Raw genomic sequence first — 20,277 nt, forward strand, 5'->3', positions numbered from 1 at the left:
TGGTGCCCAAGCAGTAGGGAATGGCTCAAGCTGTGATTGTGGAGGTGCTGACTGGGATGGGTTGGAGTGTGGGGTATACCTGAACCGGGCACTGAGGCTGGAGCAGCGTTGGGTGGGGGGATGTGTTCATCAGCTGGGGAGGGATCTGCAATCAGGAGATGACATTGTGGTGCCAAGCAGATCGGGTGGATGTGAGCCTTATTTGCGTTTTCCCTAAACTGACGCTGAATGCCCTGGAACAATGCTGTTTCTTATCACTGCAGTTGCCATGACAACCACTGGGGACAAAATTCTGGACACGGCTCTCTCAAAGGTATCTCTTGTATTCTTTATTTTTGCCATTCTCTAAATTGCTGTAAAGTGGTGCCTGTCATGCATTTATCCTTGAATTAAGACCTTTAAATGGGACGGTGTGGAGGAGGCCTCAGACTGTACCTAATCTTGTGGTGTCCCTGTCCTAGAAATATTTGCTGAGGACAGTGTCAAGGTAGCTTTACTTTCTGTTTAAAAGATTAAAGACAGTTTTACTTTCAGATTGAAAGAGTAGAGGACGCTTTACTCTGCCTCTAACACGATACAGCCGTTGTCCAGGGCGTATAAGATAACAAGGTGTAGAGCTGGATGAATACAGCAGGCCAAGTGGCAAAGCTGATGTTTCGGGACTAGACCCTTCTTCAGAAGTAGGGGAGGGGAAGGGGGTTCTGAAATAAATAGGGAGAGAGGGGGAGGCAGACAGAAGATGGATAGAGGAGCAGTTAGGTAAGGAGGAGACAGACCGGTCAAAGAGGTGGGGATGGAGCCAGTACAGGTGAGTGTAGGTGGGGAGGTAGGGAGGAGATAGGTCAGTCTAGGGAGGATAGACAGGTCAAGGGGATGGGATGAGGTTAGTAGGTAGGAAATAGAGATGTGGCTTGAGGTGGGAGGAGAGGATAGGTGAGAGGAAGACAGGTTAGGGAGGCGGGGACAAGCTGGGCTGGTTTTGGGATGCAGTGGTGGGGGGGGAGATTTTGAAGCTTGTGAAATCCACATTGATACCATTGGGCTGCAGCGTTCCCAAGCGGAATATGAGTTGCCGTTCCTGCAACCTTCGGGTGGCATCGTTGTGGCACTGCAAGAAGCCCAGGATGGACATGTCGACTGAGCAATGTGAGAGGGAGTTGAAATAGTTTGTGATGGGAGGTGCAGTTGTTTATTGCAAACCGAGCGAAGGTGTTCTGCAGTGTGGTCCCCAAGCCTCCACTTGGTTTCACCGATGTAGAGGAAGCCACACCGGGTACAGCGCATGCAGTATACCAAATTGGCAGATGTGCAGGCGAACATCTGCTTAATGTGGAAAGTCATCTTGTGGCCTGGGATGGGGGTGAGGGAGGAGGTGTGGGGGCAAGTGTAGCACTTCCTGCGGTTGCAGGGGAAAGTGCCGGGTGTGGTGGGGTTGGAGGGGAGTGTGGAGCGGACAAGGGAGTCATGGAGAGAGTGGTCTCTCTGGAAAGCAGACAAGGGTGGGGAGGGACAAATATCTTTGGTGGTGGGGTCGAATTGTAGATGGCGGAAGTGTCGGAGGATGATGTGTTGGATCTGGAGGTTGGTGGGGTGGTACGTGAGGACGAGAGGGATTCTGTTTTGTTTTTTTTATTGCAAGGAGGGGGTGTGAGGGATGTGTTGCGGGAAATGCAGGAGACACGGTTGAGGGCGTTCACGACGACTGAGGTGGGGGAATTTGCAGTCCTTGGAAAAGCGCGGTCATCTGGGATGTGCGGGAATGGAATGCCTCAACCTGGGAGCAGATGCGGCGGAGGCAAAGGAGTTGGGAGTAGGGGTTGGCATTTTTTCAGGAAGGTGGGTGGGAGGAGGTATATTCTAGGTAGATGTGGGAGTCAGTGGGCTTGAAATGGATATCGACTTCTAGGTGGTTGCCTGAGATGGAGACAGAGAGGTCCAGGAAGGGGAGAGAGGTATTAGAGATGGTCAAGGTGAACCTACAAAGAGGCAGGCATAGCTTGGGCCCATGCGGGTACCCAAGGCCACCCCCTTTGTCTGTAGGAAGACAGAGAACAGAGGTTTTCCCTGCAACTACGGGAAGTGCTACACTTGCCCCCACACCTCCCCCCTCACCCACATCCCAGGCCCCAAGAAGACTTCCCTCATCAAGCAGGTGTTCACCTGCACATCTGCTAATGTGGACTACTGTATCCACTGTATCCGTTGTGGCTTCCTCTACATTGGGGAAACCAAGCGGAGGCTTGGGGACCACTTTGCAGAACACCTCCGCTCGGTTCGCAATAAACAACTGCACCTCCCAGTCGCGAACCATTTCAACTCCCCCCTCACATTCCGCAGACGACATGTCCATCATGGGCTTCCTGCAGTGCCACAACGATGCCATCCGAAGGCTGCAGGAACAGCAACTCATATTCTGCTTGGGAACCCTGCAGCCCAATGTTATCAATGTGGATTTCACAAGCTTCAAAATCTTTCCTCCCCCTACCACATCTCAAAACCAGCCCAGCTTGTCCCCACCTCTCTAACCTGTCCTTTGTCCCATCTATCCCCTCCTCCCATCTCAAGCCCACCCCCTTTCCTACCTACCAACCTCATCCCACCCCCTTGACCTGTCCGTCCTTCCTGGACTGACCTCTCTCCTCCCTAATCTCCCCCCCCCCCCCCCCCCACCCCCCCCCCCCCCCCCCCCATACTCACCCTTACTGGCTTCATCCCTGCTTCTTTGACCAGTCTGTCTCCTCTCCACCTAATGGCTCCTCTATCCGCTTCCTCCTCCCTCCCTATTTATTTCAGAACCCCCTTCCCGTCCCCTATTTTTGAAGACAGGTCTAATCCTGAAACGTCAGCTTTCCTGCTCCTAAGATGCTGCTTGGCCTGCCGTCTTCATCCAGCTCTACATCTTGTCATCTCAGATTCTCGAACATCTGCAATTCCTACTATCTCTTGTCCTGGGAGTGTTTCATTTCAACAGCGTTGAGGGATATTTTACTTGCTGTTTAAGAATAGCGTAAACATTATTCTATACCTGACCCCGTGCTGTCCCTGTCCTAGGAATGTTTGATGAGGGCAGAGTCCAGGGAACTTTATTTATGGTTTACTTTTAGTTTAAACGAGTAGAGAGAGCTTTACTCTGTATGGGAACAGTGACGAGCGAGCTTTACTTCCAGTTTAAAAGAGTGAAGCCATATTTATTTTCAGGCTAAAAGGGTAAAGGGGACCTTACTTTCAGCTTAGAAGTGTGGAGTAAACTTTACTTTGGATCTGAACCTGTGCTGTTACCTTTCCTGGGATTGTTTGATGGGGAGAATGTGGAGGGAATTTTTTTAGTTTAAAATATTTTGGAGTAGTTTAAAATAGTAGAGGGAGCTTTACTTTGTGTCTATCCCTATTCTGTACCTAGCATGATACGTTTGTTAGTGACAAACCATGGCTTCAGTGGAACATTTTTCAATTTCGTAATTCAAACTGTTGATAATAAAATATTTTGCATTTAGCTCATTTCCATAAAGGGAACACACAACTAAATTTGTCTGTTTTAAAGTAATCTGATTCCACTCTGTCCCGTTCCATTTCTACTTACTGTCGTGTCAGGTGTACCTTTCATGGGCTCTTCAGCAGTATTTTGTGGTTCTCCATCTGTACATCGCTGCTGTAAGGTGAGTGAAGAGCAGGATTAGGGGAGAGATATACTTGCACCAGGTTGACATTATTAACCCAGGTTTTAATTTCTCTCTGTTAGATTGGAGAGAAGAGCCTGTTCACAAAGGAGCTGGAAACTGCATTGGAGAGAAATGAGTATGAATTCCGGGGTGTTCATCTGTCTGTTTGCTAAATGTGGTTGATTTGATCTTGGGATTAGTGCTATGTAAAAATATTTCCTCTTTGCTGTTGCTTAATGATTGCTGGTGACTATAACAGGGTCAGCTGCTTCTCAGTGGGTAACACACTTGCCTTGCAGCCTGAAGGTTGAGTCCCACTCCACAAGCTTGAGCACAATCTGGGCTGACACACTGATGCTGCAGGAAGAATGCCATAGGTGCCAGCTTTTGGATGAGATTTTGAAGCAAGGGCTTGGCTGCCGCTTCAAATAAACAGCCAGACAGCTTTGCTTGCCTCTACCCCCATGCTTACTACTTCTTTAACCATGAGCCTAACCCTCTCTCTACTAACCCCTGCTCCCACCCCCACAAGCCCTCTTCCTAGACACCACCCCAAAGCCTCCTACCCTCCCTCGACCTCTTCATCTCCAACTGCCATCGAGACATCAATCGCTTCAATCTCTCCACCTCTCTCACCCACTCCAGCCTCTCCCCCGCAGAATGTGCAGCCCTCCGCTTCAACACCAACCTCACCATAAAACCTCCAGACAAGCGAGGCGCAGTGGTAGTATGGCGCACTGACCTCTACGTCACTGAGGCCAGATCCCAACTCTCTGACACCACCTCCTCCTATCCCCTGGACCATGACCCCATCCCCGAGCACCAAACCATCCACAACCTCATCACCTCAGGTGACCTTCCACCCACAGCCTCCAACCTTATTGTTCCCCAACCCCACACGGTCCACTTCTATCTCCCTCCCAAAATCCACAAACCTGCCTGCCCTGGTCGACCCAATGGCTTTGACTGCTCCTGCCCCATCGAACTTACCTCCTCCTATCTGGACTCCGTTTTCTCCCCCTTGGTCTAGGAGCTCCCTACATACATCCGTGACACCACCCACGCCCTCCATCACCTCCAGAACTTCCAATTCCCTGATCCCCAGCACCTCATTTTTACCATGGACATCCAGTCCCTATACACCTGCATTCCCCATGCAGATGGCCTGAAAATGCTCTCCGCCTCTTCCTATCCCGCAGGCCTGACCAGTCCCCCTCCACTGACGCCCTCATCCACTTAGCCGAACTCGTCCTCACCCTCAACAACTTCTCTTTCAATTCCTCCCACATCGTACAGGCGTGGGCACCCGCATGGGCCCAATCTGTGCCTACCTCTTTGTAGGTTATGTGGAACAATCCCTCTTCCGCACCTAAGCTGGGCCTAAACCCCACCTCTTCCTCCGTTACATTGTTTGTATCGGCACCGCCTCGTGCTCCCACAAGGAACTTGAACAGTTCATCCACTTCAACACCTTCCACCCCAACCTCAAGTTCACCTAGACTATTTCTAATACCTCCCTCTCCTTCCTGGACCTCTCTGTTTCCATCTTCGGCAACCACCAAGAAACTGATATCCATTTCAAGCCCACCGACTCCCACAGCTACCAAGAATACACCTCCTCCCACCCAACTTACTGAAAAAATGCCAACCCCTATTCCCAATTCCTTTGCCTCCGTCGCATCTGCTCCCAGGACGAGGCATTCCACTCCTGTATATCTCAGATGTCCTCGTTTTTCAAGGACCGCAAAGTTGTAGTATGGCACACTGACCTCTACATCGCTGAGGCCAGACGCCAACCCCCAACCCCAGTTGCAAACCATTTCAACTCCCCCTCCCATTCCTCAGAAGACATGTCCATCCTGGGCTTCCTGCAGTGCCACAACAATGCCACCTGAAGGTTGCAGGAACAGAAACGCATATTCTGCTTGGGAACCCTGCAGCCCAATGTTATCAAGCTTCAAAATCTCCCCTCCCCCCACTGCATCCCAAAACCAGCCCAACTCGTCCCCTCCTCTCACCTCAAGTCGCCCCCCAATTTCCTCCCAATTTCCAATAACCTTGCCCCGCCCCCTTGACCTCTCTGTCCTCCCTGGACTGACCTATTTACTCCCTACCTCCCCACTTAGACTCACCTTTATTGGCTCCATATCCGCTTCTTTAACTTGTGTATCTACACTCCACCTATCGTCTCCTCCATACATCTTCAATCTGCCTCCCCCTCTGGACCTATTTATTTCAGAACCCCCTTCCCCTCCCCCTTTTCTGATGAAGGGTCTAGGCCCGAAACATCAGCCTTCCTGCTGCTTGGCCTGCTGTGTTCATCCAGCTCTATACCTTGTTATCTTGCATTCTCCAGCATCCGCAGTTCCTATTATCTCTGAGACAGCTTCCCTGCTAGTTTTAAGGGCACTTGGGAGTCTCCACAGTGTTAATGTGGAATAAGAGGGGAAATAATCTCAGGTCATGAACCTCTTTAACTCAAAGCCCTCCATTAACTCTCTCATCATTATCATAATGTAGGAAAGGCAGCAACCAAATTGTACACAGCAAGATCCCACAAATGGCGTGGTAATGACGGGGTAATATGTTTTGGTGATGCTGCTCTTTTTTGAAATAGTATCATGGAATCATTTTCACTCACTTGGTAGATGAGTCCTTGCCATCATGTCTCTCTTGAAAGTGGATACCATATCTGATTATGGAATTTTAAAACCAGCTTTTGGATGAGATTTTGAAGCAAGGGCTTGGCTGCCGCCTAAATAAACAGCCAGACAGCCCCTATGTGCTGCGTTGAAATGCTAGCCTGAGTTATGTTGCCCAAATTTGGAGAGTGGGCGCAAGCTATTTCCTGGTTTCCTAAAGAGAGAGCTCAGAAGAGCCAGGAGGAGACATGAGAAGTTGGCGGATAGGATCAGGGTAAACCCTAAGGCTTTCTATAGGTATTTAAGGAATAAAAGAATGACGAAAGTAAGATTAGGGCCAATCAAGGATAGTAGTGGTAAGTTGTGTGTGGAGTCAGATGAGATAGGGGAAGCGCTAAATGAATATTTTTCAACAGTATTCACTCTAGAAAACGACAATGTTGTTGAGGAGAGTACTGAGATACAGGCTACTAGACTAGGTGGGATTGAGGTTCACACGGAAGAGGTATTAGAAATCCTTCAGAAGGTGAAGATAGATAAGTCCCCTGAACCAGATGGGATTTATCCACGGATCCTCTGGGAAGCCAGGGAGGAGATTGCCGAGCCTTTGGCATTGATCTTTAACTCGTCATTGTCTACAGGAACAGTGCCAGACAACTGGAGGATAGCAAATGTGGTTCCCCTGTTCAAGCAGGGGAGTAGAGACAACCCTGGTAATTATAGACCAGTGAGCCTTACCTCAGTTGTTGGTAAAGTGTTGGAAAAGGTTATAAGGGATAGGATTTATAATCCTCTCAAAGAATAAATTGATTAGGGATGGTCAGCATGGTTTTGTGAAGGGAAGGTCGTGCCTCACAAACCTTATTGAGTTCTTTGAGAAGGTGACCAAACAGGTAGACGAGAGTAAACCGGTTGATAGAGACGAAGGATGCTGTAGGTTGCAGAGAGACATAGATAAGCTGCAGAGCTGGGCTGAGAGGTGGCAAATGGAGTTTAATGCAGACAAGTGTGAGGTGATGCACTTTGGTAGGAGTAACCGGAAGGCAGAGTACTGGGCTAATGGTAAGATTCTTGGTAGTGTAGATGAGCAGACAGATCTCGGTGTCCATGTACACAGATCCTTGAAAGTTGCCACTCAGGTTGACAGGGCTGTTAAGAAGGCATACAGCGTTTTAGCTTTTATAAATAGAGGGATCGAGTTCCGGAACCAAGAGGTTGTGGTGAAGCTGTACAAAACTCTGGTGCGGCCGCACTTGGAGTATTGTGTACAGTTCTGGTCACCGCATTATAAGAAGGATGTGGAAGCTTTGGAAAAGGTGCAGAGGAGATTTACTAGGATGTTGCCTGGTATGAAGGGAAGGCCTTACGAGGAAAGGCTGAGGGACTTGAGGCTGTTTTCGTTAGAGAGAAGAAGGTTGAGAGGTGACTTAATTGAAACATATAAAATAATCAGAGGGTGAGATAGGGTGGATAAGGAGAGCCTTTTTCCTAGGATGGTGACGGCGAGCACGAGGGGGCATAGCTTTAAATTGAGGGATGAAAGATATAGGACAGATGTCAGAGGTAGTTTCTTTACTCAGAGTAGTAAGGGAATGGAACGCTTTGCGTACAACGTTAGTAGATTTGCCAACTTTAGGTACATTTAAGTCGTCATTGGATAAGCATATGGACGTACATGGAATAGTGTAGGTTAGATGGGCTTGAGATCGGTATGACAGGTCGGCACAACATCGAGGGCCGAAGGGCCTGTACTGTGCTGTAATGTTCTATGTTAACATGTGTTTTTAACCAGACTAATGGAGCTAATTCTTCATTGAATATGCCTTTAGTTCTGTGGTCTTAACTGCTACCCTGTTTTACTGTTGGTACCTCACATTGCTATTCCTGTATTGCAGGGTTGACCTGGTAGTTCATTCTCTCAAAGATCTGCCAACTACTCTCCCTCCGGGGTTTACCATTGGGGCCATCTGCAAGTGAGTGTTTACAGGTTAAGAATATTAGTGAGGATTTCTTTTTATTTTCTTTGACAAAACAAACCATCAGAATTCAGCTGAACTTTACTTTATATCTAACCTTGTTCTGTACCTTTCCTGGGCATGTTTGGTGGGGATGGGGTAGAGGCAGCTTCTTTTTGAATCTCAATTTGAAGTCGGATGTGAGGAGAGTTCCTTCTTCAGTTTGTAGAGCTGCTAAAGAAGTGGTCATCTTTGCAGAGTTTAACATTTAATAATTGCCACACCCCCATAACAGTTGTCTTTGGACATAATGTTCCCTTTTCACTTCCCCTTTTCCAAATTACAGTAACTGCTGACTAGGGACATTCCCCCAACCAGTGAAACTATGACTTTCATTGCAAATAAAGTTCAGACAGACAGACTGCAGAGGTGAGCTGTGATTTATATTCTCAATTGTCTTGTTGCAGACGCGAAATTCCCTTTGATGCTGTTGTTCTGCACCCGAGCCATGCAGACAAATCCCTGGACACACTGCCGGAGCGGAGGTGAGGTACTGAGCCAGCTGTGTGCTTTATTATGTGGAATAACTAAGCTTTCAGCACATGAGGAAAAGCCAACTCTCATGTTGGATTTTTGGATGGGATTTCTTACTAACACAGGGAAGTTATTTTAATGTGCGATGTTCTCATCGCTTCCCCCCTCTCATCTGTTTGCAGTGTAGTGGGAACGAGTTCCCTACGAAGAGCAGCGCAGCTAAGAAGGCGATTTCCTCACCTGGAATTCAAGGATATTGTATCCTTTATTGCTGTTCGAAGCTCCTTACACAGAACTTTATAAATATGCAGCAGGGAAAGCCATTAGTCTGTAGTACCTGTGTCAGCTTTTTATATGCGTTACATTTAAATTAGGAACACGAATCAGCCATTCAGCCCATTGACATTACTGGCTCATTTAATAAGACTGTGGCAGCTCTACTAACAGACCTTTAGATTGTTTTCACAAAATGGTTTTGTTGGCGTGTCTTCAAAAATACAGTATAGAAACGGGCCATTTTGCCCAGCTAGATTAAGCTAATATTTCTATTCCACCAAGTTCTTTTTTTATTGTTAACTCTGAGTTTTCTTCTCAGATGCTGCCAGACCTGCTGAGCTTTTCCAGCAACTTCTGTTTTTTGTTGTTTGTAATACAGCATCCACAGTTCTTCTGGTTTTTTTTCTCTTTTTTTTCTATTGAATCCTTTAGTTTTGTTCTGTTTCGTAAATCTTTCTCGATTGTTCCATCAATTTGTAATCTAATTGTATTGACCCCTCTCTGTCAACCTCATTTTAAAAGAAAATTCCAACATGTTTAACTTTTGTCTAATAGCCAACATTTCTATTTTTAAATGTTATTTGCACTTTTCTGGTGTTTCCTCATGTTCTTGGTAATAATATATAGACTAGACCTGTGCGCACACATACATTCAGACCACTGCTATGTCACCTGTTAATATGGTTATTCATTATACGATAATCTATCTTCAAAATATGTTAAAATGAATCAGATTGCTTGTGCAAACATTATTTGGATCCAGTGGTTATAACTGAGAACTCTGAGCTCAGTTTAAGAATAGGAACAGTATTAATACAATAACAAACTCCAAGATGTAAAATCCTCTTACTGTGTACTTACTGTTAGGATAGTGCCTAGAGAACCAATGATTTTGCTTGCATAAAAGCAATGCCTTCATCTTTAAATTGAAAATTGAAAGGCCCTGTTTGCTGCTGTTTGGGATGGGTTCCACTGGGCATACTGTTTATCCACAGCCAAGGTGTGTTCGTTCCTGAAGAAAGTTCTCCACCTTATTATTGGAGTCAGTGTGAAACTGTGGTTTGCACTGATGTTGGAGCCTGTATCTGCCTGGTGTCAGGAGGACAGCACTGGGCATGTCACGTGTGGTTTGTTACTGGTGCCTGGGTTTTTCTTTAACAGTTTTGATCACAGCGTGGCAATTTGAATACTAGGTTAAAGAAACTTGATGAGAAAGCTGATTACAGTGCGATAGTCCTGGCAGCAGCTGGTCTGCGAAGAATGGGATGGGAGAATCGGATAAGTCAGGTATGACTTTTAACAACCTGTTTATTTCTTTTCTCCTTTATTCATTTACGGGATGAGGATGTCAACTGACCAGGCAGCATTTGTTGCCCATCCCTAATTGCCTAGCGGGCAGTTAAGAGTCAACCACATTGTTGTGGGCCTGAAATTTCTCATAGACCAGGCCAGGTAAGGATGGCAGTCCCTTCTATTAGTGAACCAGGTTGGTTTTTCCGACAACTGACAATGGATTCATGGTTACCATTAGATTCTTAATTCCAGATATTTATTGAATTCAAATTCCACCATCTGGTGTGGCAGGATTTGAACCCAGGTCCCCTGGATATTACCCGGGTCTCTGGATTAACAGTGCTCTGAGAATACCACTAGGCCATTGGCTCCCCTCCCACAAATACCTTGTGTGTTTCCTAATCCCCCGAGGATGTTTCTAACAGTCAATCATGGGATGAAGGCTTCACTGTTTGGGTCAGCATATGGTCTTTGAGAAGATGGTGATGCACACTATGGGGATACGATGGCCCAGTGATATTATTGCTAGACTATTCATCCAGAGACCCAGGTAACATCCTGGGGACCCCACTATGGCAGATGGTGGAATTTGAATTTAATAAAAATCTGGAATTAAGTGTCTAATGATGACCATTGTTAGAAAAACCCACTAAAAAGGGTTCACTAATACCCTTTAGGGAAGGAAACTGCCATCCTTATCTGATCTGGCCTACATGTGACCCCAGACCCACAGCAATGTGGTTGACTCTGAAACTGCCCTCAGGGCAATTAGGGATGGGCAATAAATGCTGCCTGGCCAGCGAAGTGCACATCCTGTAAATGAATTTTTAAAAAACCTGCTTCTTGAGCTGCCTGCAGTCGGTGTAGAGGCACCCACAATTCTGTAAAGGAGGGATTTCCAGAAAATGATCCAGAAACACAGAAGGAGCATCAGCAATATATCTCCAGGTCAGGATTGAGAGTGGTAACTTGAGAGAGTAACTTGCATGGGCTGGTGTTCTGTGCTGCCCTTGTCCTTGTAGATGGTCATGTTTGTGGAGTTGGAAGGTGCTGTTCTGGTAACACACTGGTGCCATTGTGTATTGTGGTCAAGGCAGTGGATGTTGAAGGTGGTGAATTTAGTTCCATTAAATCTGAGGGATCATGATGTTAATAAAAAACCTTGTGATCAAGTTGTGGATAATTTCCCTTCACTACTACTTCCTGCTCCCATCCCCCCAGAATTCTCTGTCACATCTTTGGTGTTATTCATTAGTAATGCCCCTGGGGCCAGAGTAATGCCAGATTGAAACATGCCAAGAATGAGTGTAAGTTAGTATATAGTGTCCACACTTAGTCACAGATGAGGTATAAGCATTGATGCATTGCAGACACCTCTGGGCTCTCGGGTGATGTTCCTCACACAAGGTTGAGGCATGACCTGGGTTTTAGAGCACTGCAATCAATCAAACAACTGAAAGCTTCACTGGACAGAATTATAGAGTTTTGTTGTGGTTGAATGAGCTGTGAATGCACAGAGTGGCCTTAATGAGCAGCAAGTTCTGTCCAGACAGACTTACACCATTGCACCATTCATTCTGAGGTTGTCACTCTTTCTGTTTCTTGGTGAACGAGCAGAGATTCATTTCTGATTTTTTTGTTTTCCTGATGGTAAACAATACTTGCAGTTGGAGTAGTGTCGGTGAGGAGTTTCTGTTGTCAGTGCTATAATGTCCCATGGGCTACTAACTGTTCTCCTTAGACAGAAACTGGGAAATGAGATACTTTTGAGTTGCCAGATGCTCCTGTTTTCACTAAACAGCAATTAAATTGTTTTTCTTGCAGATTCTACAGCCTGAAGATTGTATGTATGCTGTGGGTCAGGTATGTGAGGATTATACAACTTCTGCACAGTTAGTACTAATGAGACATTGTGATTTTTACCCCACCTGTGTGCACTTTATAACCATGGGGAAAACTTTCAGAATCATTGTGGCTGGATTGAGAATGCTTAATAACCCAGTGACTTCCAGTGTTTGGAAAGAGAAAAACTGGTTTTTCGATCATTTGTATATATAGCCCATCCCTAATTTGGGTGTTTCAGTGTTCAGAGTTACCACGTCCAACGTTCCAACAATCGAACTGTCATAATAAAGAATCTGTATCAGGAAGCTTCACCCCCCCCCCCCCCCCGATGTTGACTAACCTGTTTGGTCAGAAATATAAAATTTGTAAATGTCATTGAAGCTGAGAGCTCTTGTTTTCACTGTGTATATTTGTGAATTTTAATCCTTTTCTGCGTGCAATAAAATGATGAGATATAAGTAGAATACAGAAATGGCTTTTGATTGTGTGTTAATTTTCCTGGCTGCGATTTGGTGAAGAAAATGACAGATGACACATTGTTTGTATGAGTTATGTACAAAATATTTTAAACTCCTCAGCTGTGATCTAATACGTGTTTGTGTTGCTATTTGGTTTCAGGGTGCCTTGGGTGTAGAAGTGAGAATGAATGACACTGCTGTCCTGGACATGGTATCTGCTCTCAATGACACAGAAACAGTCCTGCGCTGTATTGCTGAGCGTTCCTTCATGAAGCACCTGGTACAGTCATAACTAACCTAAATCCTGCCACTGTACTCCTGTCATTACCTGGATTTATACATTTGGAGATGGGTGAAGCAGTTACAAATAATTGAATAACAAATCAGAAAATGCTGGAAATGCAATGTAGGGTCAATTGACAGTCTGAAAGAGAAAGGCAGATCAACATATCATAGTCCCTGTACAGAGAATGTTAACTGGCACCCTGTGCACTTCCTGTTTTACCACAAAAGAACTTGTAAAGAATTCAGTTTTCGATCCTCTGGCAATGGACTACATCTTGGAACCTCTCACAATCTGTCCACACCTTTGCTTATGTTTTGATTCATGTTCAGCAGCCTAACAGCTCACCATAATCTGCCAAATTGCCAAAGGACTGGAGTCACAGAATCAGATATAGTTAGGACAGCAGGTAACTTTCTGAAGGAAATCAGTTGGAGTTTTGTAACAATCCAACAGCTTCATTATCACTTTTATTGCTGCCAGCCTTTTAGTTCCAGATTTTTAAGAACTGAACTCAAATTCTTCTGCCACCACACTGGGATTTGAACCCATTCTTAACTCAGCACAACTATGTCATGTCTGTATAGTTAGGATATACTCACTGGAGTTTAGAAGAATGGGTCTCTCAGTAACCTATAAAATTCAAACAGGATTAGACAGAGTGAATGCAGGAAGGACCCTCCTGACGACTGGGAAGTCCAGAACCAGGAGGTCACAGTATAAGGATACAGGGTAGGTCATTAATCTGAAATGAGAAATTTCATCACCCAGAGGTTAGTGAGCCTGTGGAATTCTATCACTGAAAGCGGTTGAGGCTAAAACATTGATTGCTTTTAAAGAAAGAGTTAGGTATAGTTCAAGTTATAGAGTCATACAGTATGTACACAGACCCTTCGGTCCAACTCATCCATGCTGACCAGACATCCAAATCTGACCTAGCCCCGTTTGCCAGGATTTGGCTCATATCTCTTCCCCTTCATACATCCGTCCTGATGCCTTTCAAATGTTACAATACCTTCCTCCACCAACTTCCTTGGGCATGCATGTACCACCCTCTGCTTGAGAAAGTTACCCCTCAGCTCCTCTTTAAATCTTTCCCTCCTTACCTTAAACCTATGCTGTCTAGTTTTGGACTCCTCCACCTTGACAAAAAGACCTTAACTATTTACCCATTCGATCCCCTTATGTTTTTATAAACCTCTATAAAGTCACCCTTCAGCCTCTGATGCTCCAGGGGAAAAAGCCCCAGCCTATTCAGCCTCTCCCTGTAGCTCAAACCCTCCAACCCTGACAACAGCCTTGTGAATCATTTCTGCATCCTCTCAAGCTTAACGACATCCTATAAAAGGTGTGACCAGAATTGTATGCTGTATTCTAAAAGTGGCCTCACAAATGTCCTGTACAGCTGCAGCATGATGTCCCAATGGGCTAAAGGGACCAAATGGTACGGGGAGAAAGTGGGAGCAGATTACTGAGTTGGATGATCAGACATCATCATTTTGAATTATGGAGCAGTCTCGAAGGCTTGAACAATGTTCTCCTGTTCCCACTTTCCTGTACAACCTTGTATTGTCTACTCAGCAGGACTGGGGAGGGCACACTGTGTTCTAGTTGAACCTAATCCTCTTGGCACTTGGTGTCTGTTCAGACTGTTGTTGGAATTGCTGCAAAGCAGTGGAGAATCTGGGTGATTTTGCCATTGTCCCAGCAGCCAGTGCTGGGATACTGTCTCCTGACATTAGCTAGTGGCCCAGACTGGGATTGAGGCTTGAAACCTTTAGCTGATCTAGTTCAGCATTTTGACTTCTTTGTCAATCTCGTGGAGTGATTGGTGTATGAATGAGGTGGTGAGCTTGCAAAGAAGCTAATCGGTTGTGTTCCTTGTTTTTGTGCAGGAGGGAGGCTGCAGTGTTCCTGTTGCTGTTCACAGTGCCGTTATTGAAAATCAGGTAATGCTGCTTTTGATAAGAGCAAGGTACTTATTGAAGATACTGGAGATTTACAATAAAAAAGGAAGTGCTGCTGGAGAATTGTATTGGATTTGAAACATTAACTCTGCTTCTCTGTCCACAGGCACTGCTTTTGACGTGTGACTGACATCTGTTTGCATTTTTTCTTCAATTTTACATTTTAATTCTGTGTCTTTCAATTGCAGCTCTACCTCACAGGGGCTGTGTACAGTCTTGATGGATCTGACAGTTTGAAAGACACTATGCAAACAAGTATATCGCCTCAAATCCAGGTACAATTGCAATTTGGGTTTTTAATTCAAGGCAGAACTGCAATGTTAGGGGTCCCATATGCCCCATCGCAGATTTTAAAGTTCCCACAGACATGATTTCAAATTAAATAAAAGATGATTCCCAAGGCTGATATTTATCAGTAAATGGGTTATTGATCATTGTAATTTTGTGCTTTCTCTGTGCATGAAACTTACTATGTTTCCCTACAAACTAAATGTGACTTCACTTCAAAATACTTGGTACTTAACTGACTGTGAAGCTGCTTTGGGGGTGGGATGGGTGCTATGGAAATGCAGATGATCTTTCAACATCTAGGATTGCTCCATGGCTTCCCAGTATCTACCAGTTGAAAATGAGCTCCTGTATGAGAATATCTAGTATCTCAGTGACCCTGCATTTATATAGCACCTCATCACATTTTCAGATAACAGTAAAGCATAATGTAATTGGTAAACATGGATGTATTTGTACAGTATATAATCCTGCATGAAATCGAGGTGGGTGCTTTAGGCGAATAGAGGAATAATGATCAGGACATTAGTTATCCATCGAGGCAGTTACTGGAATTTCAGTTTAGGTTTTCAGCAGGTGATACAGGATGGGAGTCAGGCTTGAACCCATGACTTTTTCACTCGATGAAGGCGATGCGTTGCTGATCTGCAATGTTGTTTAAAGTGGGTTTGTCCATTTGATGTAGCTGTCGACTATCACCACGTTCATCAGTTTCTCCCAAATTTAATTAAGGTTAACAAGAAATTCCAAGCCCTAAAAATATTTAGAATAAAATGACCAATGTCTGTCTTTATCTTAGGATGAAGATTGCAGTGATGACGATGTTCAGCACGTTGGGGTCACAGCAAAGAAAATACCTCAACATTCCCAGAAAGCAGCAGAAAAATTAGGGATGCATTTAGCTAATCTGCTGCTGAGCAAAGGTGCCAAGGAAATCCTGACTGTTGCAAGGCAGCTAAATGACGCAAGATAATACTGTGGTTTTATGCTGAAAATGGTAAACATGTCATCATTTAAGTATTTATAATGTTATAATTACACAGTAACCAAAGGTAACAGGCAATATCCTTATTGATTGCTTATGCATCCCATTTACTAAGTAAAAGATTCGTTATTTTGTTATACTCTGACATGCTTCTCACTTGCCCTTTGAAGAATGTGTGTTGTTTTACTGACTAACCTTTATCAAACATTTGGAGATGTCATCAATATTTCTATATGAGCTGGTGTAATTTCCAAAGCTCCACGCTTCTTTCAGTGCCACATGCTTTGAGTCTTGAGCATAGTAGCAGTTGGAATCAAAACCTGCTCATTTGAAAAGTACAATTCAAAGTAGCTTATTTGAATGATCTGTTAATTCAAATTGAAATAATGCTTTTAAAAAAAATTCCTTCTGAACCTGCTGTATTTTGTTTATTGTACGGAATCAGCTGATTCCTTTCTTGAGCCAGAAACAGTCTTGAATAAACAAGGCTAGGCAGTGGTATTAGAATCAACCTCCTGGCTGTACTACTACAGCGTGGCCTGCTTTGAAACTGGCCTGTTTTCTTCACCATTCTAACCCACTGCAGATGATGGAATTCCAATGAGAATAATGTTATTGCAGCCTTCCCCATCCACGCACAAACACACCCGCTGCCACATCCACTAAGAATAAGGGAATGTTTACTGAACTGCACTGGCCTGATATCAATTGCTGTTACTCAAGGCTATTATGTTGTACTGAATGGTGCTTTTTTTACTCTCCTGGCAACAGAACATTTAGTTGGAGCATTGCACAAGGAAAGCCTCTTTTTTTTTCACTCCCTCTGTACCTTTTAAGGTTCCTTGTTACACAATGTTTGGGATATACAAATTTTGTTTCTTTCACAAGGTGCTGTGCAATTGTGGCTCTGAGGCAGCAGTAAGAAAATGTGTGTGCGACAAAGCAGCCCCAGAGAGGCAGTGAATATCTGCACCATTCACACTAAGCACAAGGGCCATGTCTGAGAAATTGTCCAAAAAATTATACTTGTTACTTTTTTTAATAGGTTAGTGGTTTTATTTTTGTCAGTCAACTTGATTGTTGTTTTAATCCTTTAAAAATGTGTAAATATTTCCCATTTCAGAAAAACCTATTTCTGAAGCTCATTCGAATAATGGAATGTATTAGTTATTTGGTGATGAATGGCATTATATTTGAGCTTGATTTTTGGTCTTGATGCTTGTGTACTTGAAGCTCCCAGTTGAGATTACTGATAGTGATCACGAGCATGTCCTCCTTTGCCCCACACCGTCCAAAAGTGGAGAGGCAGTGAGGCCAGTTATACAACCTGCATGTAACCTTGGCAAACATACACAGAGGAGGGATAGATGCAGCAACCCCCTTCCTCAATATCAAAGCCCAAGGTGTGGTCACCTCCTGACACTTTGAATTATGAGTGGGTAGCACTCACTGCCATAGCCAGAAGGTAGTGGGTTCAAATCTTACTGTAGACCGTTGAGATTAAAATGTAACCTAGTCCCTCTGCAGTCCTGGCATGATGCTGTAGTGTTGGTGATGCCAACTTACATGTCGAACATTAACATGAGAGGCTTCCTTTGGGCAGATGGACAAAATCCAATGTAACTACTTTGAAGGAACGCAGGAATGCTGTCCTCCATGCCTTGGCCAATCTTTATCTCAAAACCTGTGGATTCTGTTGTCACTCCCAGTGCTGTTTGTAAATTCTGATGATACACACATTGACAGCTGGCTTACGTACATTTCACCTGAGACTGCTCTTGATGTATTCCATTAGCTGTGACTTTTGGGACTTCCAGATTGTGAAAAGCTTTAGATGAAATATTTCTCCCCACATGCACCAGTCAGATGTTCCTGTTTACTTTTTGTTGGACGTCACAAGGGATACTGTCTGAAAGTATACAAGTCAAAATTGATTCCTTAACGTTTCCATTGTTTGATTCTGAAGCTTTCTGGATTATTTAAATTACATTTTTGCAAAGAAAGTTAGCATAATAGTTTTTAAAAGTAGATCGGCAGACATCTCAATTTAAGGATTAGGGTGTCAGCTACATCTGACTGCACACGCTGTCAAAGTATGATAATGACATGGAATGGAATTGATTGGATAAATTGCAGAATGTGATCCTCCAATCTCATTTTTTGAAAATCTGGGTATTTGATTAAATGTAAGTACACTTGATGCTGAACAGTTGGAATATGCTTGATCATCTAGTTTCTTTCTGAAGCTAAATCATAGAATAATGTCTCTTCTAAAGTAGTAAATGATTCCACATTCGGGAGAGTTCATTCACTAAATGTGTAGCAATCATCTGCTTACAGTGAATATCCAATGTTTACCTGTGGGATGCTGTAATTCAGTACCACTTCGGCTGTGGGAATTTTCCTTTTACATTAATATTTTTAACATCTCCAAGGAGCCTCTGAGCCAAATTAAACACTGTGCTGCTCAGACAGACTAGTGGGAAAGTTTTAGATCCATCTATACCCACCTGTGACAAACCATTAATTAAATTCTGATCACACATCTCGTGTTCTCCATCATCAATCCTATGTGTCCTAATCCTGTCACACCTCACATAGTGTGGATAAGGGTGATGTTGCTACAATCGTTTGCTCAGTAAGGGCAGTCAAGTCAAATGAAGGATTTTTGGAGGCCCACTAGACTGGGTCTGGGTAACTAGGCTGACATTTTGTTTTCTGCAATGCTGTGGATTTCCCTGTGCTGTTTTTCTTGCTGCTTCAGTCTGTATCTTGTGGAGTGGATGTTGGGCTGCAGATTGAAGTTGAAATGATGCTCCACAATGACAGCCACGTACCACAGATTTAAACAAAGGTCAGATTCTACATATTGCCAACAGGAGGACTGATCATTAAACAAATGTTGCTATTCTTATCCATTAATTATCCTTTGCACTGGCACTGGCCAGGGACCACGTGTAGGATTGTGCGAAATCCTAAATAAAATGGATTGCCAGTTTTAAAGACATAAACACAAAGTGCCCTTTAAACTGAGTCAGAAACACTGACATTGATCTTCCAGCCTCAGGCTCTGAATCCCCCATTCAGCTCCTGGACCTCTTAAAGCAGGGTAATGTGATCAAGCTCATTTATTTAAGAGAAGGACCTTGTGAAAGGAATAATGAAATCTCTGCTCCAGGACGGTCTTTGAGTAACCTCATTTTGGAGGATGAGGGTTTTTATTGCTGTCTCAGATGTGATAGTCCATGTGACAGTCTGGCATAGCTTGTGGCGGAGTGTCTTTGATTAGTATTTTGTCTCTTCTTGCAATGATATCAGAATAAACAAAGTGGTTTTTAGAAGTTCTTTTCCTTTTTGGATCTTTTTAATGGCCTATGAACAAGAACAAAGAAAATTACAGCACAGGAACAGGCCCTTTGGCCCTCCAAGCCTGCACTGACATACTGCCCATCACAACTAATACGCCCTAGTCTTCCGGGGACTGTATCCGCCTATTCCCATCCTATTCCTGTATTTGTCAAGATGCCCTTTAAAAGTCACTATAGTATCTGCTTCCACTACCTCCCACAGCAGCGAATTCCAGGCACCCACCCTCTGTGTAAAAAACACTTGCCTCATACGTCACCTTTAAAATTTGCCCCTTGACCCTTAAACTCATGGCCCTGGTAACTCACTCTTCCAACTGGGACAAAGCTTCTGACTGTCCTGCCTGTCCATGCCCTTCATAATCTTGTAGACCTCTATCTGGTCGCCCCTCAGCCTTCATCATTACAGTGAGAACAATCCAAGTTTCTCCAACCTTTCCTTTATAGTTAATGCGCATCATACCAGGCAACATCCTGATAAATCTCAGCAGGCCTGGCAGCATCTATGGAGGAGAAAACAGAGTTAATGTTTCGGGTCCTGAGGAAGGGTCACTGGGCCCGAAACGTTAACTCTTTTCTCCTCCACAGATGCTGCCAGACCTGCGGAGCTTTTCCAGCAACTTTGTTTTTGTTCCTGATTTACAGCATTCACAGTTCTTTTGGTTTTTATCCTGATGAATCTTTTCTGTATCCTCTCTGAAGCCACCACATCTTTCTGGTAGTGTGG

At 44.3% G+C, this 20,277-nt stretch overlaps 1 protein-coding gene across 1 annotated transcript; it reads left to right on the forward strand.

Annotated features, from left to right (window-relative positions):
• The first annotated feature begins 241 nt into the window (after positions 1-241).
• hmbsb (hydroxymethylbilane synthase, b) lies at positions 242-19,526 on the forward strand. Its single transcript, XM_059639071.1, has 11 exons — positions 242-313; positions 3,740-3,795; positions 8,197-8,274; positions 8,724-8,801; positions 8,973-9,048; positions 10,240-10,353; positions 12,184-12,222; positions 12,823-12,942; positions 14,841-14,894; positions 15,101-15,187; positions 16,000-19,526. The coding sequence occupies exons 1-11, from the start codon at positions 242-244 to the stop codon at positions 16,171-16,173; spliced, it is 948 nt and encodes a 315-aa protein (XP_059495054.1). The 3' UTR covers positions 16,174-19,526.
• The last annotated feature ends 751 nt before the right edge of the window (positions 19,527-20,277 follow it).

Source organism: Stegostoma tigrinum, chromosome 32 (genome assembly GCF_030684315.1).
Source record: "Stegostoma tigrinum isolate sSteTig4 chromosome 32, sSteTig4.hap1, whole genome shotgun sequence".
In the NCBI taxonomy this organism is placed as follows: Eukaryota; Metazoa; Chordata; class Chondrichthyes; order Orectolobiformes; family Stegostomatidae; genus Stegostoma; species Stegostoma tigrinum.